The following is a 21596-nucleotide window of genomic DNA, read 5'->3' as shown; positions in this document are numbered from 1 at the left end:
AAAAACAAAACCAAGAAAAAACAACAAAAAAGCAAAATAACTTTTTTTTCTTGCTGGATGTTTGGCTATGGCAACATCCAAGGCTGGGATATTTGTTATTCCAGTTTACAAACATGAGGGCCTTAGCTACAAGAGGGTTGTTTGCCTGAGTCTGTCACTTATAAATACATTTCTTGTAACAAGGCACTTCCAACCACGCAGGTAATGTTATTTTTTCAAGAGTTAGAAGTTTCTAGGACTGCTGTAAGCAGTAAACGGAAAAAGCAAACTGAGCTAACCTAAACATTTATTTCCAGATGTTTGCTTCCTATTTAGTGCGAGACATTCCTGAATCTGTGGTATATCAGCCCACTAATCTGTTTTTCAGGAATTTTTGCTAAAACCTGGATTTCCTAAAAGAGGTCTATTTCTTATCCTTGCTGGATAGGTGTGTTTAGGATCTGTTTAGGAGGTCCAGCCTGGGGCCTCTAGCTAAGCTGAGATGTAACTTTTCAAGGCATAGTCAGCATATCCCAAACACAGCAGCTTTATTTATCCCTGAGCAAAGAATCCTGTACATCTGGTCCTTAAATCTGCATACAGCAACTCCACATCTCAGCCTGAGCCAGCCAAGGGCCTGCTGGACATGGTATTTGTGCTGAAGTTGGGAAGAAAGATCTGCTGGGTGTTCCAAGGAAGTGCTGCAAAGGGACTCAGCAGGACCTATGTGAGAGGCCAGCCAGGTGGGATGAGATCAGAATCCACAGGTGAGCCCATGGAGACCAAGACAAAACACACTGAAGTGCAAACTCTATTGGTGGATCAACATGGAAGAGGATGAGGAGGCCAAAGTGAACAAAACCCGGACATACTCAACTAGGTAAAGTATGAGCAGCCCAAATTGCACCCAACAGTACAATCCATAAAAAAAAGAGACTAAATTCAGTGGGTCCTGCTGCTCAAAACCTTTCTGATTAACTCCTCTGAAGCCAGGTGTTGTCCCTTCCATGACACTTGGGCTGCAGGATGTTGCACTTACTTCTGATAAAGGATGGCAGCAGTGTCCCAAAACGCAGCAAGGGCTCTTCATGGAGCTCTCCTGTTTTATCAACCAGCTTGAAGAATACATCATTTGGTTCGCTGGCGAGGCTGTAGATATTCTTGGCATTCACCTTCCTGCCGATGCCCAAGACAACAAAGAAGTACCCTTTGCATTTTGCATTGATGACAACCCTCTGCAGGTGCTCAAGTTCTTTTTTGTTCACTTTTCCAGTCATCATCAGCACTATGACTTTCAGATCCCGAGGGCTCGGTGCACTTTCGAAAACATGAGTGATTGTGTGTTCAATTGCATTTCCTAGGGCCCTTGTGCCATGGAGCTGGGTCATTTGGTTGTGGAGGTAATTAATGATCTTCTCTTTGGATGCATAATCAGTTAATGAAAACTCAGTTTTTACTGGTGGGAAGCTTGAGTTGGCTTCATGTTCGTAAGGAGCTTGCTGGAGAACGGCCACTCTGGCGTGGTGCTGGGATACTTTTGGCTCTGAGCTGATTTCCAGGTTATTTACGATGTGGGAAATGTACTTCCTCATCTCGCTGAACTGCAGAGGGGTGGTGGACTCGGAGCTGTCCAGGATGAAGGCTATGTCCGTGTCTACGTCCGTGGGGGCTGCCCTTCTGTCTCTGAATGCAGGTCTCTGGCCACTTCCACCACAGCTGGGATGGGGGTCACACACATCTGGGGAAAAAATACCTTTCACCTGCAGGACCCAAACACAACCCTCCCTCATCACTGTAAACATCCCTGGTGTCACATGAAATACCATCAAGCCCTGGACATTCACTGGTCCACTGCTCGATACCTAAGTCATTTCATCCCACAAGACATTTAGTTATGTGTTCAGTATTTTTTTATGTGCTCCTTTGTCCAAGGGGATCCCTGAAGCACTCTGTCATAAGTGGCAGAAGGCCATCTTTGAGAGCACTTAGCTATCAGTATTTGGGCTGTAAAAGTGGCAACCAGACAAAAAAAGGAGCTTCTCTTCACAAAGCAGAGAACGCCCAGGAAACCTCGTTCATAATGCCAGTGTTTTCTGCTCAACCCAAGAATCCCTTGTAGTCATCAGCAAAAGGGCTGACTCCCAACTGGGCTTCCCTTCTTACAACCAACTGCTGTGTGACCAGAAGGATTTGGAACTGTCTAGAGGAGAAATTGGATGCTTTACCCAAACAGATGTGACAAGTCAAAAGCCTCTGAATGGTTTGATTCAGCTGACCACCGCTGGTTGGAAGAACAATGGCGTGACCAACTGCTGTGTTGTTGATCTGGTGGGATGGAAACAGAAACACATGGAGTCAGTAATGCTGCCTTCTGCTGTTCTCAGCTCAGAGGAGGGTAGGGCAATCCACAACTCTGAGGGATTCTCTGCTCAGCACAACGAGCACGATGGATCCCTTTTGGAGGAGCCTCGTGTCCCCAGCGTCAGTTTAGAGTCGTATACTCCAAGAAAAGGGACCACTTGAACCAGTGCTCAGTGAGTTTATCTGGGGCTTTTTCACTTTCAATCTCTGTCTATCCACCCTCCCTCTGCCAACAAAGCTAATGTATTTCCACCTTCCTGCCCTTTGCCTTTCTGTCAGACTCTTCCTTCTGTTTCATCCCACACCTGGCACCCTGGAGCCATGGCCTGGGAAAAGAGTCACTCCTGAGAGTCTCACTAGTATTTCCCATGATGTGCTGTAATGATTACAGAATTAGGGTTTCTCTCCTAATGGATGGATGAGTTTGGACAGCAATACTCTCTTCCACATTTGAGAGGCCTGTGAAAGCCAAGCATTGCCTGTGGCATCCAACACCATCAAAGCAGACCAAGGGCACGAGGAGAAAATAAAGAAAGGGTGAAGGACCCCAACCTCCAGAGCTCTGGTGAGAACCGCATCCTGCCTGCTGGTGAGGAACACCGGCACAACCCCGGCATCGTAGAGCTTCAGCACAGCATCGTTGAGCTGTGGGGATGCTCTCGTGTCCCCGTTGCTGAAGAAGACAGCCACCTTTCTCATCAGGAACCCGCTGCGGGCACGCTTGAAGGTATTCCTGGCCACAAAGGACATGGCAGTCTCCAGACTGCGCGGCTTCGTGGTCAGGGTTGCCTGGAAGTTTTGGATCTGCTGGAGGAGGCTGGATTTCTTCCTGGCATCAGCAAAGCGGATCTCGGTGGTGACCTCGTTGTTGTAGGTGACCAGAGCCACCCGTGCCCCCCGGGGACAGTTGCTCTCGGCGATGGTTAAGTTGTTGACCACTCTGAGCACAGTTTGCTTCATCCTATTGAAAACATCCCTCACGACGCCCGAAGAGGTGTCAATAGCAAAGGCCAGCTCGGTTGGGAAGACAGGGCACTCCTTGGGACCTGTTGGGAATGTGCATTGGGAGCAAGTCATGCCTCAAACAGCTGTCAGGATTCAAGGACAGTGTCCTCAGCAGGGGTAAATAATTCACATGTGGGGAGAGGAACAGTCGTGACATGCAGCCACCCTGGGCTTTAAAGGATTGAGTGAGACTTACCATAGCAGCAAGCTGTGGAAAAGATGGAGAGAAAAAAACAGCTTGGTCAGTGCCATTATTGCAACAATGATGGGCAAATAAGGGTAGAGAGAGGGGCTTAGCAAAGCACTGAGGTACTCACGGCATTTGTCTTTGATGTTCCGCACCAGTGCACATTGCTTTAGGAAATAAAGAAAGGGGGGAAAGAGATGTATCACATAGCCAACCCAAGGATGTTTCAAAACATGAGAGAAATTATGCCACACTTACGTCTCTGGATTCTCCTTTCTCGCCTTTAAGGCCCTGTTTCAAAGAATGAAGAGAAATTGAGTGCAAAGTGTATCTCCAGGGTGCCCCATGAACTCTGTCAGAATAACTACTGAACCATGGGTCATGCAGGAGCCAAGGGAAAATCTGTCTGTTTTCAGCTGTGTTTCCAACAGCAGAGTGCAGGGCTCTTCTTGTGAGGAGTGAACCTAGCTGAGGCCAAAGCCAAAAGGAAGGTTGGAAGTAGATGGTCTTTAAGGTCCCTTCCAACCCTGACCATTCTGTGAGTTACGATGCTCCAGGTTCACGTGCAAAGCAAGCCCAGTCACCTTGGCCTCTCTAGGGAGCCTTGTGCCAGCCAGATTTGGTCACAGTCCATATCCTGTGTGGGGTGGTGAATGAACAAGAGATGAGAATCTCCTAGAAGGAATTTTAAGGGGCATATCGCCATGGGGAATTCCTAACGCCTGGTGAGACCGTGTCTCTTGACTTTTTCCTTTGGTTTGAGGGAGGGTAAATATTTGTCAGCAATAAAGAGCTGCTTAAAAATTTACAGAGACACATCCAGAACAAATAATGAGAGACTTTCCCAACTTGAAATCAGCAGGAGATAGTGATGGACTTAGTTTTCAACCCCTAGCACCCACCATTACATGAAGCCAATCAGCAATGCAGCAAACACTTACAGCTGGCCCAGGGTATCCAATCTCTCCTTTCTGACCGGGTGTCCCAGGTACTCCTGCATTTCCCTAGAAAGAGAGAGAAGTCCTCTCCATGAACAACTGCAGGAGAGTTCCCAGGAGCACTTGGAGGTAAAGATGAGTCCATCTTTAAGGGAATTCATGCAGAAGGCAAAATTTGTACCATGGTCCAACTTACTCTGCGGCCTCTGTTTCCTTTGGGGCCAGGGCCTCCAGCGACACCACGGTCACCAGGTCCACCCTAGGAGGGGAAAACCACAAACAGCAGCTCTAAACCTTCACAGACCCATGGAAAATTGCTTGGAAAATAAATGCATAGCTCGTGGGCTGCACCTACCTTTGGCCCTGCGTAACCTACGAAGCCACGTTCGCCCTGAAACAGTAGAAAGGTTAATTTGAATATGTTCTAGAAAATGCCCTCATCCATCTCCACTGGAGATCTTGGCTGCTTCCTTGTCCTTGTTGAGGAGCTGGGAATGCTGATCATACACCTACCTTCCTGCCTTTAGGACCCGGGTCACCAATTCCATCTCGTCCATCATCACCCTAAAATTGGAAAGCCAGAGTCGTTCATATGTAAATGATATGCCATATGTAAACAACTTAAACCCCGAAGGTCCAGCAGCACCAATAGAAAGAACCCACTGAAGCCACAGGCCTTTGTGAAACTCTTAAATGTTCCTTAAAGTTCTTTAAGCGTCCTTAGAGGTGTGAGGGCATGGCCACACTCACCATCTCTCCTCGTGGGCCTGGCTGTCCAGTCAGCCCTTTGGGTCCAGGGTTTCCAGGCTCACCCTAAAAAGAGGAGCATCTGTTAAAGCATGTGCTGAAACTCCAGGCAGCTCTGAGCCTTCCCCACCCCATCAATACTGGTTTATTTGCACAGAGCAGTCTGCAGCCCTCCTTGTGGCAGAAAGGCAGGACTGGACCTACACAGCCCAAAATGCTGCCAAGTGCATGCTCCTTAGTGGGACCTTTGGTGATTTCAGGAAAAACAAAACCTTCCCACATGGGCATTTTCTGAGAATCTGCCCAGGAAAGTTGCTTGGGAGTCTCAGTTGCTGAGTTACTTTTGCCATTCTGTTCACTGAAATGGGGGCCTAATGAGACAACGAGCACAGAGTCGCTTTTCTCCACGCTGTGCAAGCCCAAGAGGTTCATCTCATGTATCTCTTTAAGCCCATGCAAAACCCAGCAGCTTTTCAATGCAGCTTTAGCTCCTGATGCCCAGTGGTCCTAAAGACATACCTTCCTTCCCATGGGACCAATCCTGCCACGTTCTCCTGCAGGTCCTGGAGGTCCATTCCCAGCCTGGAATGCAAGTGGGGAGAGGCATGTTGGCAACATTCAAGAAAACTCAGGTACTAGGAACTAGGGAATTGGATGACCATAGGAGTCATGTATTGACTACTGTGGCTGATGTCTCTCAAACACCTCAGGAAATTCAGAAGTCTCCTTCATGTTTGGGGAGGGCTGGAGGTCCAGCTCAGTTCCAAGCAAATGTCAGCAGCAATTTATAATATCCCTAAGAAAACACCCACAGGAAAGCAAGAGGGGGAAAACCATGCTGGGGGTGGGAAAATGCAATATGGCTTTGTGTCGATGGGTGTAGCTGAGGAATGCAGCAGGAGGGAGAAATAAATACGTGGGGTGGCCCCTGAAGACATGTGAGATGGTCATGATCTGGCTTCAGAGCATGAAACATCACAGAGATGCCCCACCAGTCACTCAGGGACCCTCTTTAACTAAAATTGCAATAATGGGCCAAGCACTGAAGTCCTGACTCTTCTGTGATTGCTTTCAGCTCTTTCTCTTCTGTAACTCTTGATCAAGGAGTCTTAAGCGTAAGTTGAGAGGAGAATCACGCTGGAAGAGTGTGTTAAAAGAGAGTGGAGCAGAGCTGGAGTCCTAGGAGAGGGGAATGTGAAGACACATTGGAATCTTATTAGTTCAACAGCAGTATAGTTGGGCCAATGTCTGGGAAGCAGCAGAAGGATTACCCTGGGTCCAGGGACACCCTGCTCTCCTCTGATGCCTGGTGTGCCAACCTGGCCAGGGGGACCCTGTGTGGGAAGAAAAGAGAGGCTGTCAGCACACGTGGACAGAAACACACCAAGATCCAAGGGGAGGCAAATGCTGCAGTGTCTGAGGGATGCTTTGCAAACACGTCACACCTTGGCTGGTGTGAGCATAGTGGCAGGCGGGACAGCCAGGCCACAGCACACCCAAAAATACCCAAATCCCAACAGTTTTTTGGGGTGAGACTCTCTGGGGAAGTGTCTGTGATGAAGTAACACCACAGCATCGTGGGGCAAGGCTTTTCCTCTGCTGTGAACCCACACTGACCTGTGGCCCTCGCATGCCTTGCTCTCCAGCTGGCCCTGCTTGACCAGGCAAGCCCGTGGTGCCCTGGAAGTATAAAACAGGACAGTACAGGTTAGTTAGCATGGGAGGACGTGGTCAGCACCATGGGAAGGGAAAGGGGAGGTCAGGGTATCCACAGCTGCACAAGGTGCAGGGAAGAACAGATTTTCAGTTGGTTTTTCTTCCCTTGTGGTTTTTTTTTCAATATATGGTGTTAGAAGATAACAAGCACAGTGATGGTGGGGGCAATTTGCCTCCTGCAATCGATGGGCATCAACCATCATGCTCTGGCCCTGTTACACTGCTCCAGCAGCACATGGGGACAGAACATCCCACCAGGGAATGCTGTAGGAGACAGGCAGGCACGTGGACAGTTGGTTCTGCACCGAGTCCAGCAGGAAGCACACAGGGAGATGAGCCTGAGGAGGAGGAGGAGTTGGGAAATGTGGAGGAGAGAGGAGGCAGAGAGGAACAAGCAAAGCCTGCATGTCTCTTTTCTTGGCACATCTCTCTGGGTGCTGGGGCTGCCTGGCCCGTGGTATGGCAGGAGCCCCATGTTTTGTCCCATTACCACCTACCTTAACTCCTATGGGCCCCCTTCGTCCTGCCATGCCCTGCAAATGAAGGAACAATTAGGCTTGTTGCTAATAATGTAAGCACACCTTTCACTATTGCTTTTAGATCAATGCTTCTTATCAATTCTTCTTATAGCCCAAAAATTACATTTGGATATTTTAAGCTACTGGTGGGGAGAGGAAAAGGAAAATCCACATGGTCAGATCTATTAAATCAGACTTGGGCATGTTTTCTCGCTCCTCACATCCCCCATGCAGGTGAGCTGCTCCCTCATGCATGGCAGGGGTGTGTCACCACCCCCGAGGCAGGAGGGACACGCAGCAGGGAGCACATCCCAGACATCCCAGCTCCAGTTTGGTTTTTGGCTTTCCAAAACCAGCAGCCAAATGCAGATGCAAATCATGGAATCACAGACTGGTTTGGATTGGAAGGTACTTCTAAGACCATCTAATTCCAACCCCCTGCCATGGGCAAGGACACCTTCCACTAGACCAGGTTGTTCCAAGCACCATCCAACCTGGCTTTATATATAAATCATGTAACTCCACTGACCTGAGCACTGAATTTTTCCATGGGAATAAATTTGACTTTTAAAGTCTCTACAACAAGCCAGGAAGCCATGAGGCATTCTCCTTTTTAGATATTTTTCTTTTTTTGGGGGGTGTTTTGTTGGGTTTTGAGGTTGAATTCCTGATGCTTGTGAAACAAAGTACATGGAAAGAAAGGAGGGGAAAAGTTATGTCAGTCTAAATTTGGGCCTTGCTGACTGGAGGTCTGACAACTCACCCTACTCCCATCTCTACCATCTTGGCCCTTCGGCCCTACTGGTCCAGGATCTCCCTAAGGGAAAAACAAAACACAAGTGAGAGCCCTGAGATAAACAGGCACTGGGAAAACAGATTAAATTCTCAAAAAACGGCTCCTTTCATGCTTTCACACAAGTTAATAGTCCTGCTTTGGTGGGAATCCTTCTAACAGCTCACAGAGATTTTCCATCAAGTTTCTGAGCCAGCAGAGGTCAACATTCCTATTCTTTGGGAAATGCCTTCTGACAATTTAAGATGCATTTTTTTATTGTGAGCTGGTGTGAAAACAGATGGGCTTTGAAATTCTCCAAGGAGTGTGTGGGGTTTTTTTTCCTTGTAAAGGTTTCAGGTGAATCAGGAGGTTTAGATTTAGTATAATCTAATCAGTTCTCTGCTTTTTTATATGACCCATGAGAACATACAAAGGTAATTTCCAAGTACAGAGTTATTTTCAGAAGCATTATCCCAAGAAGGCATTGTAAAATAATAATTTATTTTTTTTTTAAAAAGGTGCTTTTTACACACAAATCTTCTAAACTGACATCTTCCCAGAGAAAGTTTTGGTTGCAAACCAACAACATTTTCTAGTAGAAAAAAATATTCCATCTGACAAGGCACAATGAGTTTAAGAAACTTGCATCTTTTTGATAGCATCTTTTTTTCTCTCTTTCTCTGTTCCATTCTGTTGTTAAAACCAAAAAACAATACAAGACAAGAAAGAAATATTACCATTGGTCCAATTTCACCCTTTTGTCCTCTGGGGCCCCGTTGAGTGTTATCAGCTCCTGAATCTCCCTGAAAGCAACAGAGCAATGGGAAACATCTGTGTAAGTGGGACAAAAAAATTAAATCTTGTAAACTGCTCTGCTACAGCTGAGAACCAACGTTATTTTCCTTTTTTGACTGAAATAGATGAAGTATTGCTGCTGTTTTCAGACAGGCACAGCTTTTCAACTGGGAAATAATACTGAAGAAGACGAGGAGGGGGAATTTTAATATGGTGAAGCAGCAATGGATGGGTTGGTATCATGTGGAACCCACATGTCACCTCTGAGTCCTTGCTCTGTCGTGGGACCTGCCACTGTCAAACAGCATTTAGTAAGCCAGAGCCACCCTCTCTGATGACCCTAGGATTAGTGGAAAGTGGGTGGAAAATCAAGAAGATGCCTTAGCAGTATTTACCGGATCTCCGCGGAGCCCGCGGTCACCTCGTTCTCCTCGTTCACCCTTAACACCCTTATCTCCCTGTGGGAAGAGATGGAGAGTTAGGAAGAGCAGATCTTGCTTGTTGAAAGCATCTCTGCCCAGCCCTCAGCCTTGAGGGGAGCACGACGGCTTTTCACCCTCCCCTGGCTCAAATCCACCTCAATGCCATCATTCAGCCCCACTGTAAAAGTGATTAAAGCCTACCCTCCTGCCAGAATATCCCTTCTCTCCAGAGGAGCCAGGCAATCCCTTGTCTCCCTAAAAAAAAGAAAAATATTTTAGAATATTTGCCACTTCCAAGGTGCTTTTTAGATACTTCACTGATGCATCGAGTCATTAAGAGAAAAACAATTAAAATTACTGACCTCTTCTCCATCGATGCCATCCAGACCCATTTCTCCCAGTTCACCCTGTGGAAGGGAGACAAGGGGCAAATGCTCACTGAGGAGAAGGGGGAATGGGGAGAGGGATATTGATGTGCTGCACACTCACAGCTCACTGCTGTGGCATGAGGAAATAGCTCCTACCTTCTCTCCTGGGAATCCCCGAGAGCCCTAAGGAGATAGAAAAGAGAGTTACTCCACTTTTGTCCAGCTCACTGCCATAGGAAGCAGTGGAGAAGGAGGGCTGGGCTTGGTGGCAGACCCACAGACACGACCAGGACAGGACTTTCCCTAATTTCTCTTATGTTAAGGTTTGTCTTCAGCTGCCTCCCCAACACTTGTGCCAAGATAAAATACGTGGGGCATGAGGGTTAATCCAGCTGATCAATAAAATATTTCACTCCTTAGCCACAACTCTTCCTTCACTGACTTTTGATTCTCCCTACACTCATTTTTATGTTAATCCAAAGCCAGTCCTACTGCCTTTGTCCAAGGCTGAACAGATTTTTAACGAGACTCAGAATCTCGGCTGCAGCAAATAGGCTTGGTTCATGCTTTCTTCTTCTCCCTGCCAGAAGATCATGTGGTCAGAGCAAATGGGAGGAAACATCCCCTTAATTTCACTATTTCCCATAAATATTATATGTTTCACCACCTTTTCTGGCTTGAGGTGCAGCTGCTGTCCTGGACCATTAGCTCAAAGTTCCTCTTTAAAGCCTCAGCCATGGCTCACTTGTCTCCCTTTTCCCCAACAGCAGAGTTCCACCCACTCACTGTTCCAGCTCTGTGCCAAGACATGCACATCCATCTCTTCCCAAATCTTTCCCCCAGAGCCAGACTGCAGAAGATAGATCATCCTTGCCTGTGGACTGAGCCTGGGTCTCTGGGCTGCCTTTTTGCTCTTCATAGCAACGCCAAAGCCACAACAGTCTCTGAAAGCCCTGGTGCCTGGCCAGGTGGACACAAGCACTCAAGAGCACGTGGCAGAGGTTGTGTGACCTTCTAAAGCAGCAGGAGTTACCCCTGGGGTAATCCCACCCACTGGACTTTGGGTCTTCTCTGTGCAGGCTTGTCACACACGTACCTTTGTTCCTCTGTGCCCGGGGCATCCCTGGAAACCTTGTGTCCCATTCACACCTGGTGGTCCACGCTCACCCTGGTGCATAGAGGGGAAAAAACAAGTCAGGGGTTGCCTGCTAAGACAATTTCTGTGGCTACCTGTCACAGGAGGTGGCTTGGAGGCACAGGAGCAGCAGGTTTTGCCTGGCCACTCCACCATCCCTTGCCCACAGCCTTCCCTCATGTAGAGACCAACTGCAAGTCTTCATCACTGAGAGAGAAACATCCTTCCCCATCCCTCAGCTGTGAAAGAGCTTTGTGAAACTTGCCTTTCAAAATTAAAACGACAAGATGAAGCCCTCAGAGCTCTGCACAGATGTCTAATCCCATCCTGACCTTCAAGCCCCGGGAAAACATTGCCTGGCATGTGATGTGTCACAGCAGCCTTTGGCCCGTGCCTGCGCTGTTGGAAAAGCCGTGAGCACCGTCAGCCCCTTGGCCTCGACCTCACCCCTTGGGAGTGATGCTGGAGGGATGTTTATTCCAGGGCTGACGTGGGATTCAAGCAGAGCTTAGAAGAAGAGTTAGTAAGAATTCACTGGATTCACGTTGCCTGCCGTGTGATGGATAGGAACATCACTCTTGGTTCCACTTTTGGACTAGCTCAAATCTTTCAGCTGCAGGTGGCATGGATGACTTTGCCATAGGCTGCAGATTTGATGAAGTTGAGGATTTTATTTGCCTTGGGGAATAGCACAGAGAGGGGTCACATCAAATAATGGGAGTTATTCCCTTCAACATCCTTCTCCAGCTCTTGAGAAACTCCCTACTGACTTTCTCTCAGGAGAAGCTGAGACCAGCAACTCAGTCTGTCAGGTGTGGGAAGCTCAGAGTTCTGCTGTCTGTTCTAACCCACATCCACATTTCCATCAGAAAAAGTTTGGAGGCTTTTCATTTAGTGGAAATGCTCCAAACACTTGACTGTGGTGAGGTCCCCACATGAGCAGGGGCAATCACTCACCGGTCCTCCTTCGTCACCAGGGTAGCCCCCGTAGCCAAGATCCCCCGTGACACCCTAGAAGACAATGAAAGAAAGAAAATGAAAATAGTGAATTTCCTTTGTAGTTCTGTGATTGATATTGAAGGTTTTCCTAGATAAGCACAAAGCAGCTGCTTGGTCATATGTGTTAATGAGAGATATAATCTCCTTTTGATGTCCCTGAATTGTTTCACAGGATGATTCATCCTGTCTTTCCAGCCATTTATCCCTGCCCTCTTGGGTGTTTTGCAGCACTAAGGCTGTGGGAAAAGGGAAGAAGAGCAGCCCCCAATTGCTCTGCAAGTCCCAGGGTCAGTTTTCAAATGGGGGGAGTAAGTGGAGCTGATGTCCTCATTACAACTACACAACCCTTCATCCCCAGCTAGGGGACCTACCTTTGGTCCTATAGAGCCTGGCACACCTCTGTCCCCTCTCTGTCCTGAGCACTTGCAGGGGACCTTGCAGCACGTCCTCTCTGCGATGTTGTCCTGCAGGAAAAATGGGAAATGAAAGTGTTAGAAACCTGCCAGAGCCCCAGCACCTGATTTTGGGCACCAGAGGGAAGGGTTTAAACAGAAACTGCAGAACTTGTGGAGTGCATTTAGTAGGACATCAGTCCCCAGAGCAGTGCCTGTCACTGAAGAGAGGAATCTCATCCCCAAAGAAAAAAATCCAGGCTATGGAGCAGGCCATGAGAAAGTCACTGCAGTGAGCAGCTCACCAGCAACCCACAGGCTGAGAACAATTTGCAAGCACACAGTAAAGGAGAAAAAAAAAACATTAAAAAGAATGATATGGACCCAGAGAAACCACAGCTTGGTTTTACATCATCCAACAGAAAGAAGAGGGGAAAAAAGCCACTTTCTTTGCCAAGTACATTGCTGGCTGCAAACGTTTCCTGCCAGCTTCGCACATTTACATTTTGGAAGGATTTTCCTAGGCTGAATTACTTGGGGAGGGGCTGAGGACCAACTTTTATCCCAAAACCCAAGGCTCACTCACAAGTGGCTGCACTTTGATTTGTGGGGAATGGCCTAGCAAGGTCACCACAGGGACCAGTGGTTAAGCCCAATCTTAATAAATCTACTGGAAAAGGAGCTCAATTGTGCTGGTAGCAGCTGAGAAGTTGGGAGGAACTGGACATACTGAGGTTGACAGCAAATTAAGTCAACACTCAAGAGGGCCTAGGCCTTGGTAAAGAAGTGAATCTGTGAAAAATAAAGGCCTTAAAGGACAGCTCCTTCATCCTTCATCATGTCTAAAATACAGGCAGTGTATGAGATCAGGGAAAGAAACCTCGAAAGCAACACTTCTACAAGAGCTTTAGCACTGACAGACATGACAGAGCATTGCTGTGAGGCTAAAAAAACCAACAGTGTAAACACAGGCAGAGGGCGGGTTTTTGGCACTGCAGCTTTTGATGGCATCTTATCCCGTCCCATTTGACCTAAAGCTTCAGCTGGAGCAGGGTTTCTTCAGGAGTGAGAAGAGACTGTGATCTGCTCTGAACTTTATTTGCTGTGGCATCTGTGAAAAGGGCTGACGTGAGGCAGGGAGGGGAGAGGAGCAGAGCCAAGAGGTGTAATCCAGCCACGGCTCAGCCCTGCAGGAGATCCAGCCGTGGGCTTTCCTCCAGCGCTACAAGGCAGCGCTGCCTTGTGCCAAGTTACTTACAAGCTGCTCTGCCAGCTCAAAATCCAAGTCCAGCAGATTAACTCTGAGTGGTCTGTTGTAGGTGAACCCACGGCCAAACTCCAGCTGCATCACTCTGTCAAAGTTGGTCACTCGGTCCAGCCCGACGAAGATGAGAGCGCTGACTCCTGGCAGGGAGAAGCAGAAGGGGCTTTGCGATGGGGAGAGGCTCTCTGGAGGGCCTGCACACCCTGCCCTGTGATAACACATCATTATCCACATCTTTGATTGCAAACAGAGCCTTTTCAATAGAGAGCAAACATCTTCAGACGTATCCTGTGTAAGTTGCCCACTGTGTAAGTGCTCTGGTGGCAGACAGCAGCTAAACATCACAGGAAGGCAGTGAAGAACAGCAAGAACTCACAAAATCCTTAGCTCTTACTACCAAAAGCAGATGGATTTAGGAGAAATGGTGGCAAACTGGGTTACATGTTAACATGGACTATAATCATGGCCTGGAAGAGCAAAAAAATTACCTTCTGAGTGTAAAGTAGATGAAGGAGCCTCCAGCTGATTTATCGGCTCATCTACACCATCAGTAAAATGGATTATGACCTGGGAGAGAAACAAATTTCTGTCAAGACTCAGAATATTTCAGGTGTGAAACACAAACAGCGTGCAGCCTGAAGGGCCTTTTTCCAATGCTTCATCTGAGAGAAGGTGAGGGAATTTCTACACCTTTTCCAGGCCTTGGAGCTCTACATTCCTGTGCCAGGTTCCTGTACATTCCTGTTCCTGTACATCATGCAGGTGTTGCCAGAGCACAACACAGGAAATACCTGGAGAGCAATAATTTGCAGCCAAGCAGTGATTGTGGGAACTGGCTACAGTGATGCTCATCAATTGTCAGGACAGGACCTTGACAATGCAGGGAGAGTGCAGCAAACAAGCAGGGCTTAAGCTTATGGTGAATAAATTCAATTAATTTAATTAATTCTTTACAAAAATGTATCGTGAATTTACAGTTTCTTAACCAGCCAAAGGACATCAGAAATCAACTTTGATGGCCAGTACTGCCCCAGAGACCTTGGCCTTGACTCACCTTGGTGCTGCCAGAGGGCGAGGATCGGAATTTGCTCAGGTAGGACCTCAGAGTGTCTGCCGTGAGGTAATAGGGCCCGCGGGTCCGCATGTCCAGGAACCTCTCCAAGAGCTCGGGCCGGTACTCGGAGAAGTCCAACCCCTCCACGGGTCCCCCCTGGGCCTGGGCCATGATGGCCACCCTGACATTGGGTGCCTGGTTGCCAGTGCAGCTGATCTTCTGCATCTGCGTTATCCTGTTCAGCACGGACTCCACTCTCGACTCCAGACCTCGCTGGGAGCTGAATATGCTTTGGCCGGGCCCAACATCACTGACATCAAAGCCAATTATCACATCTAAGTCACAATCTGAGAGGGGAATGAAGAAAGAGAGAAGAACATCATGGAGCAGCGTGGTGATTGGTTTTCAAGTAATGGCTTTTCTAATTACCTTTTTAGTAGTTAATGAACACACTGCATCAAGAACTGACACCACTTGCTGCACAAGTGCCTCCTGTTTCCTTTCACCATAGCAGTGATAACCTGGGAAAACTTGCATTTTATTAATTTTCTTTTCTTAATTTTTAACAATGGGAGGAGCTGCCTGAACCAAGTCCTAGAGAAATTAGCATTTTCATCAGGCAGCTAAGTCTGCTTCTCTCTCTCCAGCACATGGAAACCTGTCAGTTCTTGTACAGTGAGCACCTTCTGCCTGTGCTCAAAGTGACACTCACAGGGAGGTGTTTGAATTCCCTTTCATATTAGCCACACTGCCTGATTAATATCTTAACCACACTTGGGATAAGTTAATACCACCAGCTTTTCCCAGCACTCAGTTCTTCTTCTCAGCTGGAGCTGCTGCTCAGCTCAGGGCTGTTGGGCCTCGACTTTTCTTTTCTCCAGAGGTTCAGGAAACGCCTCTGCTCAAAGTCAGAGGGCTGAGCAATGGTCTGTTGTGCTGAGAGTAGGACTGGCTGAAATGCAGTAAGTAAAACCAGCTGCTGGGAGTCTGATCCGACAGCAATACCAACTCACTGACTCACTACAATTCCCCTGCTTGGCTTCTGAAGTAGCCAAATCATGGGATTCCTTCTTGAGGCAAATTTACCTTAAACTACAACCACTCGTGCCCTGGTTTTTCCTTATATACCTGTCATGAGATCAGGTGGACATCCTGGATGATCTGCCAAGGGAAATTCTGTTTATCCCCTCCACTGTCTAAGGGGTTCCAAGAGAGCTGGACATAGGCTTTGGACAAGGTCCTGGAGTGACAGCAGGGGGAATGGTTTCCCACTGCCAGAGGGCAGGGTTAGATGGAATATTGGGAAGAATTTCTTCCCTGTGAGGATGGTGAGGCCCTGGCACAGGTTGCCCAGGGAAACTGTGGCAACCTTATCCCTGGAAGTGTTCCAGGCCTGGTAGGACAGGTCTTGGAGCAACCTGGGATAGTGGAAGGTGTTTCATGGCAGGGAATTTGGAACAAGATGGTATTTGGGGTCCCCTCTTATTCAAACTATACAAGAATTCTATGATTCTGTGATTTCCAGCATACCGTGCATGCCTGAATGGCCAAAAATGTCAGTGATGTTTTAATAGACAAAGAGAGGGGAAAGAAGGGCCATCACTTTTCATTTTGGCAAGAAGCAAGTTGGTCTGTCAAGATGATACTGGTATCATGTCCCTATGAGAAAGTCCAAAGCAGGATTTAGTCCAAAGGCTAAGTGTGGTGGTAGGAGACCAGTGATTTAGTGCCCAGCTGTCACATCTGAAATTAATTCCACCACGGTGGTCTCTGTGGTGATGTTACTCCAGTCATTGACAGGCTGGAGGCCATGGACAGGCAGCTCTTCCACCAAAGGTTTGCAGCCCCCATCAGACTCCTGGAGGAGGAAAGAACCCATGCTGCACCTCAGGCCATAGGTAAAGCACAACAGTAGGACAGACAAGTCCATCAAAACACACTGGATATTAAAAGTCACCCCTGAGAATGACCTGGGAACATCATGAAGAGATTGTCCTTACCTCTTGTCACATCTGTTGTTCCTGGGCACAATCTCTCCTCCATGGCAGCTTCCAGCGTGACCAGGACCTGCTCATTCAGCTCTGACAGCTCCTGGGCTGTGGATGCTCTGAAACTCATGGCGCTCTCACTGGCCAACAGGCTGACTTCCTTCAGGTCAATGTTCCTCACACCGACTGCGAACACCTTGACGCCTTTCTGCGTGATTTCCAAGGAGGCCCTTGGCCCGTCATCCGTAGACTTCCCGCCCGTGACGATGAAGGCGATCTGGGGCACCCTCTGGTCAATCCGGCTGCCAGCCTCCTTCACAAAGTGTCTCTCCTGGATGTGCTTGATGGCCGCGCCTGTGTTTGCCACTCTCCCACCTTTGTAGATGACTTTGTTGATAGCATCTAAAATCTGAGCTTTGGTGGAGTGGTCCTTGAGGAAGAACTCGTCAGTGACATCCGAGTTGTACTGAGCCAGTCCTACCTGGATAGAGTCGCCATCCCTGTAAATGGCATCCACCACAGAGTAGACAAACTGGAGAACTTCTTGGAAGTTATCTCTTCCCAGGTTGATAGAGCCATCCAGCAAAAACACAATGTCAGCCTGCTTTTTACCCCCTGAGAAGATTACAAAGAAAACACAGTTGATAGTAATTGTTTGCAGCTCTTCTAACATTTAAACTGCTGAGGGATTTGTGAAGTAGCACTTTGAAAATGAAATTTCTCTCTCCTTTCTACCATTTTAGTTTCATTGACTCTTGGAAGGATTATACATCCATACAAGAAAATTTTTGTATAACACTTCATACAACATTACTTGTGATAGGCACCCTCATCTCTTTCCAAATTTAATTATGTTCTTTCCTAACTCAACAACTTCAAAGACTTCTTTTAATCAACCCAACTAAAGGTTTGGGAATCAAAAGGTGGTATTACAGAATCATTTTCACTTTATAGAAATACCATCTATTCTCTGTTCAGAACAGTCTTCAGGATGAATAGCAGCCTTACCAGGTAGGAATGGTCCAGGTGAGTCTGTTGTAGGTATCGGGAGCTCATCAAGAATATTCTGCACCCTCTTTTCTAAGGTTGAGAGTCCCGTGAAGTCCTGTACCACAAGCACACGCCCAGGATCATTGGTAATGACCTGCAGCTGGTCCCTGTCCGCATTCCTGGCTCCAACACCCAGAGGTTTGATGTTTGTGGACGTGATCACTCTGGCAGGTCTGTTCACGTCATCCTGAGACCTGTCTCCAAGGATGACAACCAGGTGCTGGGGCACTCCATCTTCTATCCTGCTCCCTGCAGACTTGATGAAGTAGTTCTTCACCACGAAGTCCAGGGCTTTGCCAGCATTCAGGGGGGACCCACCTCTAAGCCTCAAGCGGCGGATGGCTTCCAGGACAGCATTTTTGGACTTGTGTGTCTTCAAGTAGAACTCAGGGAAGACACCATTGCTGAACTGTACCACCCCAACCCGCACTTTGTTTGGCCCCACTTCCAGCTGCTGGACAATTCTGCTGATGAAATCCCGAATATGAGCAAGCCCATCTGGTCGAACGCTGTCAGAGCTGTCAATGAGGAAGACTATGTCCTTTTCATCTCCAGAAACATCTGTGGGGAAGCAAGAAGAGAGGAAATTATTTGCCTGCCAAGCCTCTGCTTAAGCTTTGCTGGGGGATTTCTGTGTGACCTGCTGTCATGTGAAGTAAAACCACATGGCATATTTTGGCCAACTTTAGGCATGGTGTTTCAGGAAGCCTCTTCAAAAGGGTCTGTGTGCAAGTGGGAATGTGTGTCTGCCTAGTATTTGAAGCAGGCATTACTCAGAGCCTTATCTGCTTCATTCATTAATACTCTTCTATGGATTTGTCAATGTTTCCAGCTTTATTTTGCCCTAGATTTATGCCTGTTTCCTTAAGAGTTGCTAAGGGGGAATAGGCAATTGTACACATTGTGCATTTGAATTGAAATTGACCCAAATAGGTGTCATGTTTAGGTATTTGACTTGAAAATCATAGGTTATAATGTATTTAGGTACTTGGGTAGAATTGCCATCTATCAAAAGCTTGCCTTCCAAAACTGTACATGTGCTACGACTTTGGTTTTAACTAAGGAAAATCTTGACTTAAAGAGAAGGTCTTTTGGGCAACATTTGTTTGAGTGGAAACCAGAGAGAGCCAGTGCCTTACCTATGGGGGGTTGCACATCTCCCAGCAGCCGCCTGATTTGGTCCACAGTCAGGGTTTCAATTGGAGTCAGCAGCTTCTGTTCAAGGCTGGGCAATTCCTGGAAGCTGGAGACTTGGAATATATATTCAGGACTAAGGGAAATCTGTATCATCTCTTCAGTATCCACGTTCTTTGCTATCATCATAGGTGCCACCCCCACTTGCTTGACTTGGAGGGATGGATACTCAAAGTCATCGTCGGACTTGCGGGAGGAGAGGATGACCAAGAACTGCGGGACGCCCTCCTCTATGCGGCTCCCGGAGGGCCGGGTGAAGATGGTCTTGGCCACAAACTCCAGGGCCTCCCCTACGTTCACCAGCTGGCCACCTTTGGACCGCAGCTGCCTCACGGCGCCCTGCACCTCGTCCTTGGTGGAGTGGGTGTTGAGCAGGAACTCCACGTGGGGATGCTCACTGAACTGGACCACCGAAATCCTGGTGGTGTCGATGCCCACGTCCAGGTTGTTCACGATCCTCCCGATGAGGTCACGGACGAGGTAGAACTCCTGGGCGGCGTAGCGGGAGCCATCAACCAGGAACACGACGTCCCTCTTCACACCCGCTGCAGGAGAGAAGGCATTGCTCAGAAGAAGCACCAGGAATTGTTTATGGAGAGCAGCTAAGCTCATCATCTGCACCACTGACCCATGCCTCTGGCCATGGGAATGGTATTCCTTGTCTCTCTGCCTGGGATAACTCCTGGGAGCCCCAGCAGGAAGCTCTGGGTTCAACCCAGAGACATGGCCAGTCTGCAAGGCACATCTCAGGGGGTGCAAGAACAGCAACTTCCAGAGCAAAAGAAGTAAGAGGGAGCAATGGGACACCCAGAACAATAATTCCTCGTGAGATCTGCACCCAAGAAAATGTAGCCTGGTGGTAGTCTTTACTCAGGGCAGGTTGCTTTGCATTCAGAACCACCCCTCTTTCTTTGGCTTTGCCCTCTAGGAAAGATTCTATCCTATTATTCTCTCAGTTTCTGCCTTTTGATTCCTAGTAAAGTTTTTTCTGCAGTGGAAATTCAGGTAATACAGAGCCTGAATTATCACAGAGTATCACACTGATAAATGGGGATGGAGGAAAGTGGTCTGGCTTAGAAAGGAGTGAACAGAGTAGGACAGTGAATTTCTAAGGGATTGATCCTGGGTGGACACTCTTCATCCCAGGCATATGCTGGCTGTATTTCATTCCAAAGGAGACCAGAAATATAAGATCTGATCCTTCTCCCGATGCCCGCTTCCAATTTCCCTTTGCCCAGTGAATGAGAGGCAAAAGTAGGAAAAATCAGCATGTCTTACATTTAGCAGAAAGCTGACCTTGATTTATATTGGTCCCTGTAGCATCTAAATGACACAATTTCCATTCTAGAAGGACCAGCGTGGACTTAAAATCCATCCACTTAAAATAAGATTAAGGCAATAGCATTCACTTTGTGGGTCTTCCATGTGGATACAGCATGGACCACCTCAGGCTTAAAGGTGGCTCAGTTTAATTGCATGGCTCCTACCAACTCTGAGTGCACCAACAGGGAAACCACGACAGACTTGGAGTCTTAGCCATGGCCATCTTTGCTTTTCTTAGTTTGTGTTGCAGCCATGATGTTACTAAACATCATATTTTGCCACTGGCTCTCGGTGCAGACACAAACATCTTCTCACCTGGGCTGGGTGATGTGAAAACCAGGTCAGGGGCAAGAGATTCTATCTCTTGCTTGGTCAGCCGGATGACTCTGTTGGAGACGACCTGCTGCACCGAGTCCAGCTGGCTGAAGTCGGGCACAGAGATAGCAAAGTCTGGGAGGAAGGAAATGGTCTGCAGCTCTGTGAGGTCGGCATTCCCAATCCCAATGCCAAAGGGCACCGTGCCACTCGTCTTCAGGACCACTGAGGGCCTCCTGACATCATCCTGGGACCGGTCAGCAGTCAGCAGGATCAGGAACTGTGGGACACCCTCCGCTATCCTGCTGCCGCTTGACACCGTGAACACGTTCTTGATGAGATAATCGAGGGCTGCCCCAGTGTTCAGAGGAGAGCCTCCCATGAGCTTCAGCTGCTGGATGGCGCTGACGAGATCTGCTTTGTCCTCGTAGGTGTCGAGCAAGAACTCGGGCTGTATGGTGTTGCTGTACTGTGCGACAGCCACGCGCACCTTGTCACGGCCAACATCCAGGCTCTCGACAACCCTTTGGACAAACGTCTTCAGGAGAGGGAAACCTCTTCTGACACCGTCCGAGCCATCGATTAGAAACACCACATCCTTCTTCTCACCTCTCTCAACTACTGTTTGAGACAAGTAAGGGAACGGGGAGGAAAAATGAGATTCTCTTTTGCAGCGATTAATATTCTCCTCATGCATTGTACCAAAGGAGTACAAAGCTCAGGGAGGGGAAGGTGAGGTGTCAGAAAAGGTGGTTCTGTTCCTTTGCCATTGGAAGCAATCCCTGGTGAGGAGGCAGATGGGTGGAAGTCGGTGGAAACCGGAGTGCAGTGCATTCCATGCCTTACCCACCGAGTCATAGAATCATAGATCCATGGGAAATAGGGTGCCAAGGGACTTCTGGGTGCCATCTCCTACCTGAGGCTGGGAGAAGCCAACAGCTCCCAAGGGGCATGGGAAGGTGACATGTGGCTTTGAAATACGCAACAGGAGCCTGGGATCTTTTGTTCCCAAGAAACAATGAGTTCCTGGATGAAATGGCATATGGGGAGTGCTCACAGGAAGAGGGTGAA

At 48.0% G+C, this 21596-nt stretch overlaps 1 protein-coding gene across 1 annotated transcript in view; it reads right to left on the bottom strand.

Annotated features, from left to right (window-relative positions):
- The window catches only part of COL6A3 (collagen type VI alpha 3 chain), a 58177-nt gene that overhangs the window by 10315 nt on the left and 26266 nt on the right, over nucleotides 1–21596 (bottom strand). Inside the window, exons 8-38 of the mRNA XM_088058560.1 lie at nucleotides 20526–21143; nucleotides 18833–19432; nucleotides 17652–18254; nucleotides 16656–17258; nucleotides 14656–15002; nucleotides 14090–14168; nucleotides 13596–13741; nucleotides 12317–12409; nucleotides 11904–11957; nucleotides 10908–10979; nucleotides 9968–9994; nucleotides 9806–9850; nucleotides 9645–9698; nucleotides 9417–9479; nucleotides 8964–9029; nucleotides 8215–8268; nucleotides 7431–7466; nucleotides 6835–6897; nucleotides 6489–6551; nucleotides 5737–5799; nucleotides 5221–5283; nucleotides 4984–5034; nucleotides 4826–4861; nucleotides 4667–4729; nucleotides 4474–4536; nucleotides 3791–3823; nucleotides 3663–3699; nucleotides 3542–3553; nucleotides 2893–3386; nucleotides 2205–2304; nucleotides 1019–1717 (exon numbers count right to left, since the gene is read on the bottom strand). Coding sequence (XP_087914686.1) covers nucleotides 1019–1717; nucleotides 2205–2304; nucleotides 2893–3386; nucleotides 3542–3553; nucleotides 3663–3699; nucleotides 3791–3823; nucleotides 4474–4536; nucleotides 4667–4729; nucleotides 4826–4861; nucleotides 4984–5034; nucleotides 5221–5283; nucleotides 5737–5799; nucleotides 6489–6551; nucleotides 6835–6897; nucleotides 7431–7466; nucleotides 8215–8268; nucleotides 8964–9029; nucleotides 9417–9479; nucleotides 9645–9698; nucleotides 9806–9850; nucleotides 9968–9994; nucleotides 10908–10979; nucleotides 11904–11957; nucleotides 12317–12409; nucleotides 13596–13741; nucleotides 14090–14168; nucleotides 14656–15002; nucleotides 16656–17258; nucleotides 17652–18254; nucleotides 18833–19432; nucleotides 20526–21143 — 5400 coding nt within the window. The remainder of the gene's footprint in view (nucleotides 1–1018; nucleotides 1718–2204; nucleotides 2305–2892; nucleotides 3387–3541; nucleotides 3554–3662; nucleotides 3700–3790; nucleotides 3824–4473; nucleotides 4537–4666; nucleotides 4730–4825; nucleotides 4862–4983; nucleotides 5035–5220; nucleotides 5284–5736; nucleotides 5800–6488; nucleotides 6552–6834; nucleotides 6898–7430; nucleotides 7467–8214; nucleotides 8269–8963; nucleotides 9030–9416; nucleotides 9480–9644; nucleotides 9699–9805; nucleotides 9851–9967; nucleotides 9995–10907; nucleotides 10980–11903; nucleotides 11958–12316; nucleotides 12410–13595; nucleotides 13742–14089; nucleotides 14169–14655; nucleotides 15003–16655; nucleotides 17259–17651; nucleotides 18255–18832; nucleotides 19433–20525; nucleotides 21144–21596) is intronic.

The sequence above is a fragment of the Pseudopodoces humilis genome, chromosome 8, assembly GCF_049639895.1.
Source record: "Pseudopodoces humilis isolate 2021_Gansu_Grassland_sample_001 chromosome 8, ASM4963989v1, whole genome shotgun sequence".
Taxonomy (NCBI): domain Eukaryota; kingdom Metazoa; phylum Chordata; class Aves; order Passeriformes; family Paridae; genus Pseudopodoces; species Pseudopodoces humilis.
Note: the sequence above shows the minus strand (reverse complement) of the source record. Positions and strands in the feature narration are given on the sequence as shown.